General features: G+C 44.7%; 2 protein-coding genes across 6 annotated transcripts in view; one reads left to right on the forward strand and one right to left on the reverse strand.

Annotated features, from left to right (window-relative positions):
- LOC137439888 (integrin alpha-X) overlaps positions 1-13,123 on the forward strand; it is a 175,630-nt gene extending 162,507 nt beyond the window's left edge. For 2 of the 3 annotated variants that reach the window (XM_068136092.2, XM_068136093.2), the window contains 6 exons: positions 1,343-1,468; positions 3,924-3,983; positions 7,372-7,482; positions 7,803-7,901; positions 12,364-12,474; positions 12,573-13,123. In XM_068136092.2, the coding sequence (XP_067992193.2) occupies positions 1,343-1,468; positions 3,924-3,983; positions 7,372-7,482; positions 7,803-7,901; positions 12,364-12,474; positions 12,573-12,605 (540 nt within the window). In that variant the 3' untranslated portion in view covers positions 12,606-13,123. Of the gene's footprint in view, positions 1-1,342; positions 1,469-3,923; positions 3,984-7,371; positions 7,483-7,802; positions 7,902-12,363; positions 12,475-12,572 lie in introns of those variants that run through there. The other variant, XR_010987014.2, reaches the window with a different exon arrangement.
- Positions 13,124-16,346: 3,223 nt separating this feature from the next.
- Positions 16,347-21,076, reverse strand: part of LOC137439891 (aldehyde dehydrogenase family 3 member A2) — a 40,830-nt gene continuing 36,100 nt past the window's right edge. For all 3 annotated transcript variants that reach the window (XM_068136106.2, XM_068136105.2, XM_068136107.2), the window contains 2 exons: positions 18,769-19,004; positions 16,347-16,669 (listed from right to left, as the gene is read on the reverse strand). In XM_068136106.2, coding sequence (XP_067992207.2) covers positions 16,652-16,669; positions 18,769-19,004 — 254 coding nt within the window. In that variant the 3' untranslated portion in view covers positions 16,347-16,651. The remainder of the gene's footprint in view (positions 16,670-18,768; positions 19,005-21,076) is intronic.

The raw sequence follows: 21,076 nt of genomic DNA on the forward strand, positions 1-21,076 counted from the left end.
ACCCAGCAGGGGGCATTGCATCAGCAGCACAGCCACGCCCCCAGACAATGGTGCTACCCAGCAGGGGGCATTGCGTTAGTGGCAGAGCCACGCCCCCAGACAATGCTGCTACCCAGCAGGGGGAATTGCATCAGCGGCACAGCCACGCCCCCGACCAATGGTGCTACCCAGCAGGGGGCATTGCATCAGCGGCACAGCCACGCCCCCGACCAATGGTGCTACCCAGCAGGGGGCATTGCATCAGCAGCACAGCCACGCCCCCAGACAATGGTGCTACCCAGCAGGGGGCATTGCGTTAGTGGCAGAGCCACACTCCCAGCCAATGGTGCTACCCAGCAGGTGGCATTGCGTCAGTTGCACAGCCACGCCCCCAGCCAATGGTTTTCGCCAGCAGGGGGCATTGCGTCAGTGGCAGAGCCACACCCCCAGCCAATGGTGCTACCCAGCATGGGGCATTGCATCAGTGGCACAGCCACGCCCCCAGACAATGGTGCTACCCAGCAGGGGGCATTGCATCAGCGGCACAGCCACGCCCCCAGCCAATGGTGCTACCCAGCAGGGGGCATTGCATCAGCAGCACAGCCACGCCCCCCACCAATGGTGCTACCCAGTGGGCTTGTGCTGTACACAAAAGACTGTCACTGGTAAAGATTTTGTGATAACGAGAGTTGGTTGTCAAGTCTGTCCCTAAAAAATATAACTAGAAAAATAAGAAAGTATGACTCCTAGATTAAAAGGTTCAAAATATTAGACTTTAATAATAACCAGAAAGATAATAATAATGTTTATATTGTCAAGCCATGTTCAAGCCATATATACCGAGCTATGTCCAAAAAACGATTCAACCAATCAGAGAGCAGCGAGCTATCGCGTGTGCCGAACGTGGCGAACACACTCTGCCTCGGATGGCACATTTGAGAGCGTATTCATTTATTTCCCGTCGGCAAACTATGTTGGCGCTATGTTGGCGTTAAACGATGTTTTAAAACTAATTAAAACCCCGGGGGGATTGTCACTGTTCTCGCAAGCCGTTCGCCGTTCGCTTTGGCGTTGCGAATGGACCAAAACATTTCATGAACCAAACCATTTCATGTAAAGCGTTCGCCGTTCGCTTTGGCGTTGCGAATGAACCAAAACATTTCATGGACCAAACCATTTCATGTAAATAGAGGGGGGGATATAATTTTAGATATAGATATAGTACGGGCATGCCCTAGTATTGTCAATTTTTGCAACAGCTCCATGTTACATTGATTGGATAGATTGTGGATTGAAAATGTGTATATGTTTTAGTAAATGACTGAGAATTAGTTTATCACCATTGAAATGTCTGTCTTTGAAGTTAGACAATTACTTGAGGCCCAGTGACAGTGTTGATTCAATGGACGTCCTCGCAACTCTTGACATCTGGATCCCGGTTACGGCAGACAACAAAACACTCTTCAAAGTCAACTACGTAGACGACAAGGTAAGCACTGATTGCCAGAAATTCTTGTTCTGCAGCAGGAAACAAAATAAAACAAGGAGCTGATATTCCAGGTTCCCTACCTTTTAGGTAGCATGAGGAATGATCTGTGCAAACTAAAGCTAAATGTAAAACGGATTTTGAAATAATGTGTGCACAAAAGTACATGGACGGATGATCGGTCGGTCGGACAGAGCTTGTTTTAATGACCCCTGGCTCTGACCTTGTCAGAGGGCAATTACCAGACTTGGTGGTGTTGTGGTTAGAGCATCCGTTCTGAGAACCGATGCACTGCTACCTCGTGACCCATGATCCTTAATACCCACATGAACCCTTCGTTCTGCTTCTCTTGTTCGTATATTCCCTTGTCAGTTGTGCCCAATTGTTGCCCTGCTACGCCAATGTCCATTTCACCTGAGAAATCTCACACTCTTACTATGTCTCTCCCAAAAGACTGTCTGGACAACCCTCCCATCTACTTTCTCAACAATCCTCTCCAAGAAGTTCTCTCACTCAAGCTTTTGGGTCTCACTATCTGCCATGATCTTTTCTGGGAAAACCACATTTCCAAGCTGGCCTCCAAAGCCAGTCGCCGACTGGGCATCCTCCGTCGTGTGAAGTCCTTTCTTGGTACACCTGAGCTCCTCATCACATACAAGGCTTTCATCCGGAGCTCAATGGAATACTGCTCTCCCCTCTGGGCTGGTGCTCCTGCCTCACACCTAGCTCGGCTTTACGCTGCTGAAACCAAAGCTTTCAGAATCATTGGAATCTCCTGCGATGAAGCTAACTCCAAGGGCCTCTCACTCACTCACCGCAGGCAGCTTGGTGGTCTTTCTGTCTTCTACCGACTCCTCTCCGGCCTTGCTCCCCCAGCTCTCTCTGGGCTCTGTCCCCCAAATAGTCCTACAGGTCGCACAAGATCTGCCAGCAACCCTCTTATGGTTAAACTGTCAAAATCAAGACTCTCTGCTCACCTTCACTCCTCTTTTCTTCCGCCTCTGGAACAAACTCCCTCACTCTCTTCAATCCCTCTCCTCCCTCCAGGTCTTTAAAGCAGCTGTTCACCACCATCTCTTATCTTCCCCCATCCAAAACCTTGATCTTTTCTACCCCCGTTAATTTCACCCCAGATCCTGATCTTACGATGCCAAAGATGTTGATGGATTTGGATTCATCAGCATCGAGGAGAGACAGGTATGAAGAGGAGAACCAGCCTATAGAGGAGAGCAGTCCTACAGTGCACTATGGACAGAGACCCCCACTTTAGCGGGGAAAAATGGCCTTAAAAAAAAAAACCATCATTCAATTCATATATATCCACTTTTTTTGAAATCCCGACTTCTTTCCTTCCTGGAAGTTCTAGCAGTGTCCATGTGTTTTATACCTCTCCCACCTCACCCCCCCCCCCCCCCCCCCCTTCACATGCCTCCTACCCCCAAGCCCTCTCCCTCCCACAGATCTCCCGATGTCGCTGTTCTCTACTGCTGACCTTTTGTGCTTTCCCCTCTCTCCCCATCTTGTCTCCTGCTCCCTTTATTGTATGTTTTGTGTCCGTTTTTTTTTGTGATTAATGTGCTGACATCAATGTAAGCATTGATGTGCTTACATTGATGCTCTTACACGAGCCTCGATCTTGTATACAAAAAAAAAAAAAAAAAAAAAAAAAAACTGCCCTTCCATGAGCCTCGCTCTTGTACAGAAAAAATGAATGTTAACATCATTGTGCAGGATTCCTATCATACGGTTTTTTGCAATTATGTTGTTGCCCAAATGGCCTTGCGTGCTTGTTTAATTGTGCTGTAATAACATGAGTGTTCCATGGGAGGAACCACCTGATCTATGGGAATAATAATAAATAAATAAATATTTATCCTGCATGCCTCATCTTTCATCCAGTTTGAGCCGCGTAGACCGGAACCTTTCCTCTGTAAGTTCAGCAAATTCATAAGGAAACAGAGGACAGACGAGTAACCATTCGGCCCACAACGTTCGTGTCAAATCCACATCCAAGCACTTCCACCGGAAGCAGGAAATGCTATTTATAAGGCCAACTCCAAACGGGGGATTTTGGCATGGCACGAGCACTGCCCACTCTTTTCAAAAGACACCGCAGACACCGTCCACAACCAAAATGTAGATGGACAACTGGTTTTACGCTCCCATATTTGAAGGACACCGTGATCCAGGTTTGGGCGACGATGGGATTCACCCATTTCCATCTATTGGTGTCGATGGGTTTGACCGATACAGAACGCAGCTCAGACTAGACAGCTGAATGGGAACTCGACTCGTAACATTTCTCCTGTGCAGAACAAAGTTAGACACAGAACCAGACAAAATGGCCCATCATGCTTATGTCATCATGCATGTAATGCTCCCATCCTTTGTGAAACCGGAAACAATATGTTTTCCCTAATTGTATGCTCTCCACTCTCTCCCTCCCCCGGCACAACAGAAGTGCAAGATGAAGGAAATTGCTTCTGTGGCAACACTGGACCAAGTGCATTCTGACATTGTGAGAACATTTCTTTTGCAATCACTCTGTATCAATGTAAAGCAACGGTGGGTAACCTAAGATAACCAGTCGGCTGCCGCAGCTCCGGCCCTCAAATAGCTACAGTGTATGGGCCACAAAATCCTCTTTACCATAATTACAAGTCAAAATGATACATTTTGATTTTAAAAGAGCTATTATTAGATTATATAAACATTAGCAATGTAATTTATGATTAGACACAGGCACTCAGTAGAGAGAATAATAACTCCGCCTGGTTGGCCGTATCACTCAATGGTGGAGAATGAATTAAAAAATTGGACTAGCTGCATCCGGATCCGGATCTTCACCAAAATTGAATCGATTCTTTCTTGTCACACACACAATCTGTCCAACAAGTTTCGTCCAAATCCATCGATAACTTCTTTTTTTGTATACAAGGTCGAGGCTCGTGAAAGAGCTAACATTAATCACACGAAAAGTCAAACCGACACATAAAACACAAAATAAGGGGCGCGGTAGACAAGATGGGGAGAGAGGGGGAAGGACACAAACACAACATTTGAGAGCAGGGACATCGAGAGATCTGTGGGAGGGAGAGGGCTTTGGGGGGGGGGGCATGGGAAGGAGGGGGGGTGGGAGAGGTATAAAACATATGGACACTGCCGGGACTTCCAGGAAAGAACTTGGAATTTCAAACAAGGTGGATCTGGGGTGAATTAGTGGGGGTAGAAAAGATCAAGGTTTTGGATGGGGAAAGATAAGAGATGGTGGTGAACAAACTTGCTCGTAATGATTCTGAAAGCCTTTTTTCTACAACGTAAAGCCGAGATTGGTATAAGACAGGAGCACCGGCCCAGAGGGGAGAGCAGTACTCCATCAATGTCCGGATAAAGGCCTTGTATGTGGTGAGGAGCTCAGGTGTGCCCAGAAAGGACTTTGCACGACGGAGGATGCCCAGACAGCGACTGGCTTTGGAGGCTAGATTTGAAATGTGGTTTTCCCAGGAAAGATCATGGCAGATAGTGAGACCCAAAAGCTTGAGTGACAGAACTTCTTCAAGAGGGTTGTTGAGAAAGTAAATGGGAGGGTTTTCCAGACGGTCTTTTTGGAGAAACAAAGTGAGAGCATGAGATTTGTCAGGATTGAAAGACATGTTCCATGTGTTTGAGAAGCTCGTAATTTTGTCCAGGTCTGCAGAGAGTAAGGAGTCTGCTGCCTGTCGATCTGAGGGTTGAGATATGGAGCGGCAGAGAGTGGAGTCATCAGCAAAGATATGTAGAGGATTTTCCAGAGAGTCGGAAAGATCATTAATGAAGACCAGAAAAAGCACAGGGCCCACAACACTGCCTTGAGGACCTCCAGCCTGGACAGGAAGGGGAGATGAGAGGATTCCATTTATTGCCACACATTGACTACGACAGGAGAGGAAGTCCATGAGCCATGCGTGGAGATTTCCATGAGTACCGTAAGAGGAAAGTTTGGTGAGCAGAGCAGGGTGCCAGACCGTATCAAAGGCACAAAATATGTCAAGGGAGACGGCTCTGATTTCCTGTTTGGCATTGAAGACCTCCCTCCATCCATTGTTCAGACAGCAGAAGCAGCATGTCCAGAGTAGAATGACCTGGTCTGAATCCAAATTGATGATCAGAGATCAAGCCATTGGAGAAGAAGGATTTAATAATATTAGAAGTGATGATGGATTCCATGACCTTGCTGATGATTGGGAACAGGGTGATTGGTTTGTAGTTGCAGGGATTTGTTTATATACCTTTTTTGTGTAAAGCGGTGCATTGACAACAGGTTCGTGAAAGACTTGGACAAAAACGTACCCAGTCTGAATGTTGCTATATCCAGTCAATGGCGAAACTGCAAATGGGGAATCCGCCAATGTCACGGATGTAAACCCTTACGTCATTTCTTCATTCTGCTTTAGACTCAATATCTCTATATTTTCATTCCAAACAGCATTATTCATCATTCCCATCACAAATTAAGACTATGGTATTAATGTATCAAAATATAATGTTAAATCACGATTTTATTGAGATATTATCAGACCAATGAACCGTCGTCATCTGTTCACTTCCGTATTCGGGAGCACGGTCCGTGTCGATAGCATTTCAAAATCATAATTGCATAGAGGAATTTGTGAAACCTTCTACCTACCTTACGATACCCGCTGGGACCCCAAAACGTTCCACAGGTGGTTATTATATTTCCTTTTAGTAAAATATGCAACTGTAATAGTTACTAAATGTCATCCACCTGTCATGTGACCAGATCCTCAGCTCTGATTGGTGGATATTTGTGTGGACATACAGACAAATGCTGTTCTAGACAGCATTGCCCAACGCTGTAAAAATTTTTTATCAAGGCTGCCAGACCAGTCTACAGGTATATAAGCTCACCTGAGCTGTCTATCCTGGTGTAAAATCCCAACTCAGCTATAAACCCGCAGGGCGAGGGATCATTGTGTATGTCGTCACTCGGATGAATATTAAACTGGATGTCCCATTGGTGAACGTTAAATTGGTGATATCTTGCCTACTCTTCGCAAAGGACACAGTGGGTTCGACAGGGATCTGTGACATCCACCAACTAATGTCAGCAGATGGGACACCCAGTTTAACATCCATTCGTGGGACGGCACACACATTGATAAATCCTCCTGCCTGTGGAACACAGGGATGACAATTCATAACTGGATCGGGTTTCAAATGCAGGCGAGATGGCTTAGAGGTGAGTACAGGTAACTCAAGGCCATCCTGCAGGCATAGGAGCACAGTTGTCTCCCAGAAAATAATGTGCAAACCACACTCCGTGCTGCATACGTAAGAAGAAGAAGAAGAAGAAGAAGAAGAAGAAGAAGACATGTATCAAACATAAGACTAGGATTATTTTATAAATATTTAGGTACAATTGATTACTGAGCATGTTAATTGCATTTCAATGGAAAAGCAAAAATGCCTTCAGTGGTGATGTAGAAATGTGCTTTAAATAATTGTACTGTTGAAATGAGAATCCTACCCAGTTTCACAGTCATGGGTGACTCGAGCAGGTTTTCATCAAGGATTCTCCTGTACTTTGCACCGTCCATTGTCCCTTCTACCCTGACAAGCTTTCCAGTCCCTGCTGATGAAAAGCAGCCCCATAACATGATACTGCCACCACCATGCTTGACAGAAGGGATGGTGTTGACTGGGTGACGTGCAGTGTTGAGCTTGTGCCAGACATAACGCTTTGAATTTAGACCTAATAGTTTGATTTTTGTCTCGTCTAATCACAAAATGTTTCTCCACATGCCCGTAGTATCATCAGGATGTTTTTTTTTCTTTCCGCAAACTCCATTCGAGCTTTTAGATGCGTCTTTATGGAGCTAAGCCATGCCTTTCTTTTTTGAATGCAGGGCTGTGCACGTTCTAGATACAGACACATCACGTGCACCAATGTATCACTGCAGCACAGCTCAGTAGTGCTGGATGTGAACGGAACCTTGTTCATCAATGAACTCAGAATGGTAATCACTTAACTATTGATTTAGTTCTGTAAAACCTTTTCTACATGAATGCGCCAGTGCTTGTCCATCTAAGTAGTTTGCAAACAATTTCACCAGGTTGATTAGTCTTTGACCAATAAGCCTTTTCCTCCAATGACAAATTAGGATTATTGGCCTTTGATGGTCAAAGTTCAAAGCCTTCATTGTCCTTGTGGTGGAAACGGCTCTTATGAGCCAACAACAGATCCATAAGAGCCAATAACTTGCTTTGTTGTCTCCCGGAAATATGATGTGTGTTGTGGATGCCATAAAAAAAAGTGAATGTTCGTTTCTTTTTGCAGATAAAAAGTACCAAAGTTCAACTTTGCTCTTCAACTAACATCACGTTCGACCACAGCATTTTCAAGCCAATGAGTGAAACTAGCACCACGACACACCAGGTACGTTTCTTGGTATACAGGTTACGATTTGCACTTGGCTTGAACAAGTAAAGGGACAATTTTTTTTATCAATAACAGACGTAAATATGAAGCTAATTTTGACTGCTTCCTGTATATTCTGTGCATGCCTCTTCGCTCCACTTCGCTCCTCTTCTCCTAAACCTAAAAGCCCTCCCTCCTTCCCCAAAACCTCCCTTCACTTGCTCCACCTCCTCCAAGCTTCCCACACCTTCACCTCCTAGTAAGTGCATAAATATATAGATGGACCCAAACTGGGAATGCACACCGATTCAAAATAGATGTTATTGTGTACAACGGATTGATAAGCAGCAGTGTATACATTCAGACGTGCCACTGTATGGAAATGCAAGAAACAAGTGGAATCAAATAAGTTCTCGGTATAATGTCCCTTGGATATTTTTCAAACAAGTGATTGTTTTCTTTGTTTTTCTCTTTGTGCCATCAGTTTTATTAAATTTGTACATTCAGTGGCCTGCAAAAGTATTCACCCCTACCAATAATGCCACATTCAGATGAATTACGAATTATGTGGAAACAATTTTTCCAAATGAACTTATTCATTCATAATTGAATAGATCAAACTAAACACTGGTATCATTTAAGAGAGGTTTAGATTTGTGCCAGTGTGGCCTTATCTTTGTGCTTTAAATCATTGTCCTGCTGAAATGAGAATCTCCTACCAAGTTTCACAGTCATGGGTGACTCAAGCAGGTTTTCATCAAGGATTCTCCTGTACTTTGCACAGTGTTTTGACCCTTCTACCCTGACAAGTTTTCCAGGCCCTGCTGATGAAAATCAGCCCCATAACATGATACTGCCACCACAATGCTTGACAGTAGGGATGGTGTTGACTGGGTGACGTGCAGTGTTGAGCTTGTGCCAGACGTAACGCTTTGAATTTAGACCTAATAGTTTGATTTTTGTCTCGTCTAATCTCAAAATGTTTCTCCACATGCCCGTAGTATCATTAAGATGTTAATTTTTTTCCGCAAACTCCATTTGAGCTTTTAGATGAGTCTTTTTCAGTAATGGCTTCTTTCTGACCACCTGTCCATACAGGCCGGCTTTGTGAAGGGTAAAGGATATTGTTGATTGATGAACACCGATTCCCATCTCGGACATAGAGCACTGTAGATCTTTCAAAGTCATTGTTGGATTTACAGTGACATCCTGAACCAGTTTCCTGCTTGCCCGGCTGCTGAGTTTAGATGGGCAACCTGATCTGGGTCAAGTCTTGGTGGTATGATACGTCTTCCACTTCTTAATGATGGATTTCACTGTACTCGGGGATAACCCTCTCCTGAACGGTGCTTCTCCACTACTTTATGTCTGATTTCTTTGGAAATCTCGTTGTTCTTCATGCTTGCCTTGTTGGTTGACCAAGCGAGTTGCACCTTAAAGCTCAAATAAGCAGGGGAGCTTCATTTTAAAGTTAAACATCACAATTATTTTGTAACATTTAAAATAAATAATTTGCTCCTGAAGTGATTTAGGGGTAATTAGGCAAAAGGTTGAATACTATGCAACTGAGAATCATCTGATTTTCTCTGTTAATCAAACTTGTTCACATTTTATCTGCATTTTTTTTTAGCTTCATCACTTTGGAGTAGTTTGTGAAGACCATATGTAAATAAGTTTCATTTAAAAGTTGGAACTCCGAGAAGCTTGTTGTCCCATTCTTTTTTTTCTTTTTTTTAAATCGCTTAGCGAAACAAGACGATGTGTACAGATGTTCGTTTTATTTTTTTGTCTTCGCCATTTCTGGTGAATCTGGATGCAGATTTATCATGGATAACTTTGGAACGACTTTATTTAAATAAATAAAAAAGGCTAAATTATTAAATTGTGATACAGGATCCCTTTAAACAGTGACACAATGGAAGTGTTCATGAAAGCTAGTGTCGGTCTGGATCTGCGATAAGTGGATTTTAAGGTTAAACAAGTCAAACAAAATTGGATCAGTTAAATATATTTTATCAACTGAAAGCCGAGATGATGATGTCCATCACAATGGGAAGGGAGCTTTCTTCTTTTCTTGTGGCACAGGCCAATGTTACAAAACAATACACAAACTATTGTACCGTATTAATGTTTTACATTCCACTGCAATTTCCCTTGCAGTAACCCCCCGCTCTTGCAGGGAAAATGGCCTTAAAATGCCTGTTGTTGTGTGTGTGTGTGTGTGTGTTGTATTCTACTGCAATTTGTGTCTTGATTTCATTTGACATATTCTGGACTATATTGTAATTAAAATGTTTAAATATCTGGGCTAATGCACAGAATGCACATAGCACATTATGTGGATCATTACAGCCTCCTATAGGGTGGGACGTCACATTTGCCTCTGAGCTGTGTAGCCTGGGTTTGAATCTCGACCTACCTATAAACTGCCATCCTGGAATGTCGCATGCAGGGTGAGGCAGCAAAATGCATCCCTTAGGATCCAAATTTAGGATCCAAGGGTGTTCTTCATGAAGACCAATTGAGTTATCGCCGGTACCACGGCCAAATTTCGGCCGACTGACTGTTGGGAAGGCAATGGCAAACCACCTAGCATAACTCTTTGCTCAGGAAGCTGCTTCCTCATGTCAGATGGTCAATCTCATGTCAAACTGCAGCGTCTCCACAAGACACATTCTTTATTATATTCTCGACTTGTACGGGTCAGCTGACCTAGAGGAGGGCCACCATCCACGAAAATGTTTCTGGCTACTTGGCCATCAGATTGAAATATAAGTGATGATCATCATTAGCTTTGACGATGAGCTCTGCACTCATATAGGAATTCTGAGTTGACCAAACCTACCAAATTACAAGCAAGAAAAATGTCATGCAGAGCACGATACTTAGAAAAATCCAGCCCCCCAACCCCCACCCCAAAAAGTTAACATGGATACATGAAATTATCCATTTCATTAAGACTAAAATTGACGATCTTGATCAAAGCTCGGGTCAATCGGACTAAAATTTATAATTTTAGAAGTTTACTATGAGTGGACGTTTGACCTTTCGACCTCAAAAACAGTTGCTTTCCCAATTCAGCGATGCACTATGCAATTGCAGTTTAATTGGATGAAAATTGAAGATTTTAGGAGTTTGACCTTGAGTTGACCTTTTGACCGCAAAGACAGTTGGTTTCCCAATTTAGTGAATCAATATGCAAAATACTGTTTAACTTTCAAGTCAATCGGCCGTGTGATGTGTGCAGGAAGGGTGTCGGAGTGAACTCCATTCAATGTACAATGTGCGCTGAGTGGGTTCATCAAAAATGTAGTGGTCTGAGAGGGTCATTAACCAGTGTGGCAGCTACATTCAAGTGTAAGGTGTGCACAGAGGTAGCTGCAGATGGAGGAAATGTTGAGTTGGATCTTGGAGACGGCATGAAGCTGGAAGGTGTGAAAACATTTTGCTACCTAGGAGACATGCTGAATGGAGAAGGTGGATCAGACTCGGCAACGGTTGCTAGAGTGAGATGTGGATGAAAGAAGTTTCGGGAACTGAGTGGCGTGCTGATGAGGAGGGGAGTGTCGTTGAAGCTGAAGGGAAAGGTGTATGCTGCATGTGTGAGAAGTGTTCCGATTTATGGGAGCGAGACATGGGTAATGAACGTAAAGCAGCAACGAAGGCTGGAAAGGGTGGAAATGCGAATGGTTCGGTGGATGTGCGGAGTATCGTTGAGAGAGAGGAAGACAAATGATGAATTGCGAAAGATGATGGGAATATAGCCTGTGATGGATGCTGTGAAGAGAAACAGTTTGAGATGGTTTGGTCATGTGTTGAGGATGGATGAAAGTGATTGGTTGAGAAGAATGATGGAAATGAATGTAGAAGGAAGTAGAGGACGGGGAAGACCGAGAAAGACTTGGCTAAAGATGGTGGAAGAAGAAATGTGGGCAAGGGGGTTAACAAGGGGAGATGCAGAAAATAGGACAAAATGGAGAAGATTGTCATGGGGACCCCAAGGCTAACCCCCGCTCTAGCAGGGAAAATGGCCTTAAAATGCATGGTGTTGTTTGTTGTTTCAAGTCAATCGGATGAAAAATGTCAATTTTGGAAATTTGACCTCAAAATCAATAGGCTTCTTCCTCATGACCAACTCTACCATCTGGTGAAGTTTCTTGAAGATCGTTTAAAATTGTGACCTGTCGGCGACAGACAAACAGAATAACGCATAATCTTCGATTTTGCAAGTTAAAAAAAAGGTCACATTTCAGATTATTTTTCGTTTGTTTCTATTTGTGTGTCACAATGAACAACTCAACGAAATAACATTTGGATTTTTATCATCACATAATGTTGGCTGCATCACAAAATACTTATATTTGCATGTTCTGCTTCACGTACCGAGGTAGACCACTTTGTGGTACCTGCTCATCGTTCAATCAACATGGTATCTTCCATCATTATGAATAATATGAAACTTTTAACGCGTATTTTTCAGTTGTTCATTGTAGCAGAGACAGCACAGGTTTCCAACTACATCCCGACCATCATCGGAGCTACGATTGGGGGACTGCTGTTACTCGCATTGATTGCCGCAATTCTCTACAAAGTACGTCGAGTTTAAACTCATGAAACGGGATTTCCTTGCTTACACATGAAACTCGATTGCAATTGTATGCTGAAATGTTTTTGTCACCTTCTTTCTAGGTTGGATTCTTCAAAAGGAAAAAGATGGAATAGGCAAACAGCAAGAAACAACTTTCAAGTTTTCCAATTTACAAGAACTTTGACCACACCCATTATGAAGGGAGGAGAAGAAGAAGAAAATTTTTTTTTTCATCGTTTGGGTTTTTTTTTTTTTTTTACTTTAAAGTTCAAATACAAGCACATGTACACTCACATAGATAGCTATGCATACTTCTCTTGATTATAGGGGATTTAAATTTTCCAGGGATAGATTGGGTCCATGAACAAGGAAGTGGTTTCAAGCAGATGACGATTTTATAACATTTACCTGAGCATTGCCTTCTAACGCAGTTTGTAGATAAACCCACGAAGGAGAATGCAGTGTTAGAACTCCTTTAAAGCAATGATCCCAATATGGCGGAGGTAGGGGAGCATTTAAGGACAAGTGATTATAAAATAGAGTGTGCAAGGATTTAACTCCGAAGAGTTAAAGTTCAGGTTTTTTTTTTTTGTCGTTGTTGTTGTTTTTTGTATACAAGGTCGAGGCTCGTGCAAGAGCCAACATTAATCACAAAAAAAAAAAGACATAAAACAGATAACAAGGGGAGTTGTAGACAAGATGGGGAGAGAGGGGTAAGCACAAACACAACATTTGAGAGCAGGGACATCGGGAGATCTGTGGGAGGGAGAGGGCTTGGGGGGAGGAGGCATGGGAAGGGGAGGGGGGGAAGTTAGTAGAGTAAGGTTAGTAGAGCTCAGTTCAGTGCAGGTTGGTAGAGTAAGGCTATTAGATTTCAGGAAGGCCAACCTTGAGGATATGAGCACACAGACAGGTGCGTTAGATTGGGACAGGCTAGCAAGAGGACAATCGGCATCGGAGAAACGAGAAACCTTCAAGGAGAAAATGTGTAGAGTGCAGAGTAAGTGCACTCCAATGAGGTGTGAAACTAGAGGTAGAAAAACGCCAGGGTGGTGGTTGAGTAGTGAGATAATGAGGGATATTAGGGAGAAGCAGATAGCATTTATTTGGTATAAAATCACAGGACTGCAGTCAGACTCGCATCAGTATAGGAGTAAACAAAGGCGAGTTAAGAAAATAACAGAGACCAGCTAATTAAGAGAAATAAATAGCATTCCACAAAGCAAGTGGAAATCTTGGAGCGCTTGGCAAAAGGATCGAGAGGTGGTAATAGCTACGGTGATTATATAACCACCTTTAGAGGCCATTTTTCCCCGCAAGCGGGGGTTGGCCTTTTTCGGGAACCGTGGTTGTTGTTGTTTTTTGGTCCCCTTTTTGAAGCAATGTTTTACGGCCGGATGCCCTTCCTGACGCCAACCCTTTTCGCCGCCTTTAACGACAAACAGGGAATTACCAGTGAACTGGTACTCAATTAGCCGACCTCGGAAGGATGACAGGCTGAGTCAACCCCCCTGGCGTTAATTCAGCGATCGACCGGGATTCGAACCCAGGATCCTAGGATCCTAAGCCGGCACCCTAGCCGCTAGCCCAACACCAGGGATCAAAAACGCACACAATATTCCAGGTGAGGCCTTACTAAGTTATTATCCAGTGTTAACACTTCCTCCTTTGAATTATATTTCGCTAGCCCAACACGGTGATTAATCAAGAAATATAATTCAAAGGAGGAAGTGTTAACACTGGATAATAACTTAGTAAGGCCTCACCTGGAATATTGTGTGCGTTTTTGATCATCACATCTGAGTAAGGACAAAGCTGCTATGTAGAGGGTTCAGTGCAGGCCTACTGGATTGATTACGGACCTAGCTAGACTCGGCTATGAGCAGCTGAAAAACAGAGGAATTCACACATTATAAAGGAGGAAGTTACGAGGGGATATGATACTGATAGAGATGTATGAGATCCTGAAAGGTATTGACAAAATAAGTGCAGAATTAATATTCAGCACAATACACAGTGACGATAGCCTGAGGTTGAAGAAGAAGGAGTGTTAGGAAGGTAGTGAGGCAGAGGTCTTTCATTCAGAGGGGTTAATGCATGGAATGGTCTTCCCAGGAACGTCAGTGACAGCAGAAACGGTATATACTAGGAAGTTTAAATTGGAATTAGATACGTACCTATAAGTATTGGAGATAGAGGGGTACGCAAACGGACGGACGGACGCACGGACGCGCACACACACACACACACACACACACACACACACACACACACACACACACACACACACACACACACACACACACACACACACCTCTCTGTACCTGCCCAACAGTTCTCCCAAAGAAAATGAATCAATAAACTGATAGGTTTGTTTAACGTGGTGTTGTAGGACAGACATTCATTTTGGGCCAAACAGGCTCCATTTTGCGTTAAATTCCCTATATCTCTACAGCTTTTAGGTGGTGGATGAATTTTTAAAATATTTAATATCTCAACATGAAAGATGAATAAAAATAATTGCATTCATTCAGAGTGGTGTTCGCTTATGAAAATGCGATTCAGTTTTCACCGATGGTACGGAATGCTTTTGGACAAGATTCAGACGGGGATTGGACAACCTGGTGAAGACCAGATTCGTGTTTGGATGTAAGAAATGTACAACAACCCGTGAAGTTACGAATGCTGTTTTTAATTAATAAACAAACGCGTTTCTTTGCCTCGTGGCTTTGATTCCCATGGATGTTCACACTCTCTCCAAATCCCACACTTGGGAAGCATGGCGGAGCATATCAAACGCTCCTCGGTATGATGCAAAACTAGCCTAAGTTGAGAAGGCTTTTGTCGATTTGCTTCGGCGGACAGATCGAATAATGGATGAAATAAACAGGACATTGATGGAGGTAATACCTGCCGGGTGAAGCGAGGAGAACCTGACGTTTCGGCCATTCACCATTCGTCGGTGCAAAAGAGGAGTTTCTCCAACAAAGGATCAATCCTACCTCGATCAATCATCCGTTGATTCATTTCAGTGTCCACATCTTCAAGCTTGAGTTGAGGGAGGCCTTTATCCAGCTCACGCTGTGATGCCTCATCGTGGATCATGAAGAAGTGCTTTGAGGACAAAACAGAATATGTTTTCATAGGTGAGCCTTTTTCCCCCTCCAGGGCTGGATCCATTGATGAGAGAATATGGAATTGCAATCCAGGTTTCACATTAATTCGATCAATGTACCGTTAATTGGTTAATGAAGGAAATGCTCCTGGTCTGCTCACAGGGTTATCCTCACAGCATGAAATGCAGGGGGTAAACCTCACATATCTGCTCACAGGGGGTAAACCTCACATATCTGCTCACAGAGTGAACCTCATGTCTGCTCACAGAGTGAACCTCACATGTCTGCTCACAGAGTGCACCTCACATGTCTGCTAACAGAGTGAACCTCACATGTCTGCTCACAGAGTGAACCTCACATGTCTGCTCACAGAGTGAACCTCACATGTCTGCTCACAGAGTGAACCTCACATGTCTGCTCACAGAGTGAACCTCACATGTCTGCTCACAGAGTGAACCTCACATGTCTGCTCACAGAGTGAACCTCACATGTCTGCTCACAGAGTGAACCTCACATGTCTGCTCACAGAGTGAACCTCACATGTCTGCTCACAGAGTGAACCTCACATGTCTGCTCACAGAGTGAACCTCACATGTCTGCTCAGAGTGAACCTCACATGTCTGCACAGAGTGAACCTCACATGTCTGCACAGAGTGAACCTCACATGTCTGCACAGAGTGAACCTCACATCTCTGCTCACAGAGTGAACCCTCAGGTTGAACCTCACAGGTCCTCTCACAAAGTAAACCTGCAAGCGGACCAGATAGATCTCACACTTTATTACCGTACATTCAGGGTTCATAAAGTTTTCATTTTGCGTGATCGAAGATGATTATATTAGTTGTTTGGATTATAAAAATCTCTCCTGCTCCCATAATCACATTCAAGGTGATAATTTCAAGACACTTGAAGGGAAGAAGCAGCGCCTCCAGCCCCCCGGCCCCCAAACCTTCACCGAAAAGAAAAATCACAAGGATTAATTATATTAACAAACAACGTTTGAAGGTTATAATCAGGTTCTTCTTCATGTAGCGGGATGGTAAAATCACAGGTCGAAGGGTTTTTCAAGATAGAATGGCGTACTGCAAAATAAAAGGAAACAAAACCGAAGTTAATGGCAGTAAATACTTTAAATTTACTTCCATTCAAGAAAAAACAATGCCCAGTTAATTTGGTGAATTGTCACTCGCACAGATAACCACACTGCCAGTCTGCTCACTCGCCCAGTTAACCACACTGCCAGTCTGCTCACTCACCCAGATAACCACACTGCCAGTCTGCTAACTCACCCAGATAACCACACTGCCAGTCTGCTCACTCGCCCAGATAACCACACAGCCAGTCTGCTCACTCGCCCAGATAACCACACTGCCAGTCTGCTCACTCGCCCAGATAACCACACTGCCAGTCTGCTCACTCGCCCAGATAACCACACTGCCAGCCTGCTCACTCACACAGATAACCACACTGCCAGTCTGCTCACTCAGCCAGATAACCGCACTGCCAGTCTGCTCACTCACACAGATAACCGCACTGCCAGTCTGCTCACTCACCCAGATAACCACACTGCCAGTCTGCTCACTCAGCCAGATAACCACACTGCCAGTCTGCTCACTCGCACAGATAACCACACTACCAGTCTGCTCACTTGTCCAGATAACCATGCTTCCAGTCTGCTCACTCAGCCAGATAACCACACTGCCAGTCTGCTCACTCGCACAGATAACCACACTACCAGTCTGCTCACTCAGCCAGATAACCATGCTACCAGTCTGCTCACTCACCCAGATAACCACACTGCCAGTCTGCTCACCCGCCCAGATAACCACACTGCCAGTCTGCTCACTCGCACAGATAACCACACTGCCAGTCTGCTCACTCGCCCAGATAACCACACTGCCAGTCTGCTCACACACAGATAACCCAACTGCCAGTCTGCTCACTTGCCCAGATAACCACGCTGCCAGTCTGCTCACTCGCACAGATAACCACACTACCAGTCTGCTCACTTGCCCAGATAACCATGCTTCCAGTCTGCTCACTCAGCCAGATAACCACACTGCCAGTCTGCTCACTCGCACAGTTAACCACACTGCCAGTCTGCTCACTCACCCAGATAACCACACTGCCAGTCTGCTCACTCACCCAGATAACCACACTGCCAGTCTGCTCACTCGCCCAGATAACCACACTGCCAGTCTGCTCACTCGCCCAGATAACCACACTGCCAGTCTGCTCACTCGCCCAGATAACCACACTGCCAGTCTGCTCACTCGCCCAGATAACCACACTGCCAGTCTGCTCACTCACACAGATAACCACACTGCCAGTCTGCTCACTCACACAGATAACCACACTGCCAGTCTGCTCACTCACCCAGATAACCACACTGCCAGTCTGCTCACTCACCCAGATAACCACACTGCCAGTCTACTCACTTGCCCAGATAACCATGCTTCCAGTCTGCTCACTCAGCCAGATAACCACACTGCCAGTCTGCTCACTCGCACAGATAACCACACTACCAGTCTGCTCACTTGCCCAGATAACCATGCTTCCAGTCTGCTCACTCAGCCAGATAACCACACTGCCAGTCTGCTCACTCGCACAGATAACCACACTACCAGTCTGCTCACTCAGCCAGATAACCATGCTACCAGTCTGCTCACTCACCCAGATAACCACACTGCCAGTCTGCTCACCCGCCCAGATAACCACACTGCCAGTCTGCTCACTCACACAGATAACCACACTGCCAGTCTGCTCACTCGCCCAGATAACCACACTGCCAGTCTGCTCACACACAGATAACCATGCTTCCAGTCTGCTCACTCAGCCAGATAACCACACTGCCAGTCTGCTCACTCGCACAGATAACCACACTACCAGTCTGCTCACTTGCCCAGATAACCATGCTTCCAGTCTGCTCACTCAGCCAGATAACCACACTGCCAGTCTGCTCACTTGCCCAGATAACCACACTGCCAGTCTGCTCACTCAGCCAGATAACCATGCTACCAGTCTGCTCACTCGCACAGATAACCATGCTACGAGTCTGCTCACTCGCCCATTTAACCACGCTGCAAGTCTGCTCACTCACCCAGATAACTACACTACCAGTCTGCTCACTCACCCCGATACTCTCATCATACTACAATACCTCACACCTCACATACCTCACCTTTAAGAGAATAGCACAGAGCACGCCCATCACGAAGATAGACAACAGGAGCTTGATGGGAGGTTGTCGTCTCTTCTTGACCAACCATATCATCCACGATAACTTCTTGCTGGAGTAAGGTGGGTAACGCACCGAATTCACGCCTTCCAGTGCCAGGTTCATCAGCAGGCAGGCACGCCGGTGTGAGAGAGCATCGAAGGAAAACTTCCCGTGGTATGCACCTGTCCCGCTGTTACCTGAGAATGGTAGGTAATGCAACAAAATGCACTCAGAGACATTCAGATAGAAATACCACAATCTGCGCATTTTGTTGCACCAACTTTCCTTTGAACATCAAAAGGGCATTTTGTTAACCAAATCGGTGGTTGGACTTTGTCGAGCAAGTTTGGGCACGAACTTGGAATTTGTTCCAGGTCTATGACGACAAGCCTACTCTTCTTCGAAAGACGTCGCAGTGGGCTCTTCAACGTCCGGCAGCTCACGCTAGCGTATGGGTCCCCAGCTTAACATCGGTCCAATGGGAACTGCGCTCAAACGGACAGTTTGTAGTCTGGTCGAGAATCAAACGCAGACAAGACAGTTTGCATGCACGGTCCCATTTTGTTCAAACTTGGCACAAGCAGAGTACATGATGGCGTACACGTGCACCTCACTAAATCTCGTCAAAGATGGCCGACTGGTGGGCATTTTTGTTATTAAATGTCTCCCCAACCATTCCTCGAACATGCATGGACAGATTTTGTTCAAACTTGGCACAAAGACAATACATGAGCGTATACATATGCAGAAGGTTTTGTTTTGTAATCTGACCAAAAATGGCTGACTGGCGGCCTTTAACTCCGCAGAGCATAATTACCAAAACCACGGAGTCTTTGACATTTTGTGTCTTTTTCTCATTGTTACCCTCGCCAGAGGAGAGGGTATTGCATTTGAGTCCGTTTGTTTGTTACTTGCCGGAAAAGATTACGGCAAGTATGTTGATCTGTTCGTTTGTCTGTCTGTTTGTCTGTCTGTCTGTTTGCAGCACTGCGTCTACACCGTTTGTATACAAGATCGAGGCTCGTGAAAGAGCGAACATTAATCACACAGAAAGACAAACAGATACATAAAACATATAACATCGGGAGCGGTAGACAAGATGGGGAGAGAGGGGGAAGGCCACAAACACAACATTTGAGAGCAGGGACCGAGAGACATGGAGACATCGAGAGATCTGAGAGAGGGCGAGGGCTTTGGGGGGGGGCACGTAGAATCGCCAAACTTTGCACACATATTGGTCTTGCCCTGGAATAGACTGTGCCCAATTGATGATGTCATCGGTCACGTGGTTCGGCCGCCATCTTGGAAAAACCGAAAAACTTTGCACCACTATATCTCCGAAAGTACTGAACAGAATAAATTGAGACATGGCTCATTGTAAAGAACTCTCCATGGGGAATAAAACGTGGTAACGATGACGTCATCAATCACATGGTCGGCCGCCATCTTCGAAAAACGGCAAAACTTTGCTCCACTATATCTCCAAAAGTGCTGAACAGAAAAAATTGAGACATGGCTCATTGTAAAGAACTCTCCATGGGGAATAAAATATGATAATGATGACGTCATATGTCACGTGGTCGGCCGCCATCTTGGAAAAACGGCAAAACTTTGCACCACTATATCTCCAAAAGTGCTGAACAGAAAAAATTGAGACATGGCTCATTGTAAAGAACTCTCCATGGGGAATAAAATATTTTAATGCTGACGTCATCGGTCACGTGGTTCGGCCGCCATCTTGGAAAAACTTTGCACCTCTATATCTCCGAAAGTACTGAACAGAAACAATTGAGACATGGCTCATTGTAAAGAACTCTCCATGGGGAATAAAATATTTTAATGCTGACGTCATCGGTCACGTGGTTCGGCCGCCATCTTGGAAAAACCGAAAAACTTTGCACCACTATATCTCCAAAAGTGCTGAACAGAAACAATTGAGACATGGCTCATTGTAAAGAACTCTCCATGGGGAATAAAATATTTTAATGCTGACGTCATCGGTCACGTGGTTCGGCCGCCATCTTGGAAAAACCGAAAAAGTTTGCACCTCCATATCTCCGAAAGTGCTGAATAGAAAAAATTGAGACATGGCTCATTGTAAAGAACTCTCCATGGGGAATAAAATATGTTAATGATGACGTCATCGGTCACGTGGTTCGGCCGCCATATTTGTCCCAAATGGCTGATAAAAAAGTACATTCCGGCAAGTCCTCGGTCTCTGACCGATTTTTCATCTGTTTGTCTGTCTGTTTACAGCACTACGTCTACA

This window comes from Myxine glutinosa, chromosome 14 (assembly GCF_964187855.1).
Source record: "Myxine glutinosa chromosome 14, kmMyxGlut1.1, whole genome shotgun sequence".
NCBI classification, from domain to species: domain Eukaryota; kingdom Metazoa; phylum Chordata; class Myxini; order Myxiniformes; family Myxinidae; genus Myxine; species Myxine glutinosa.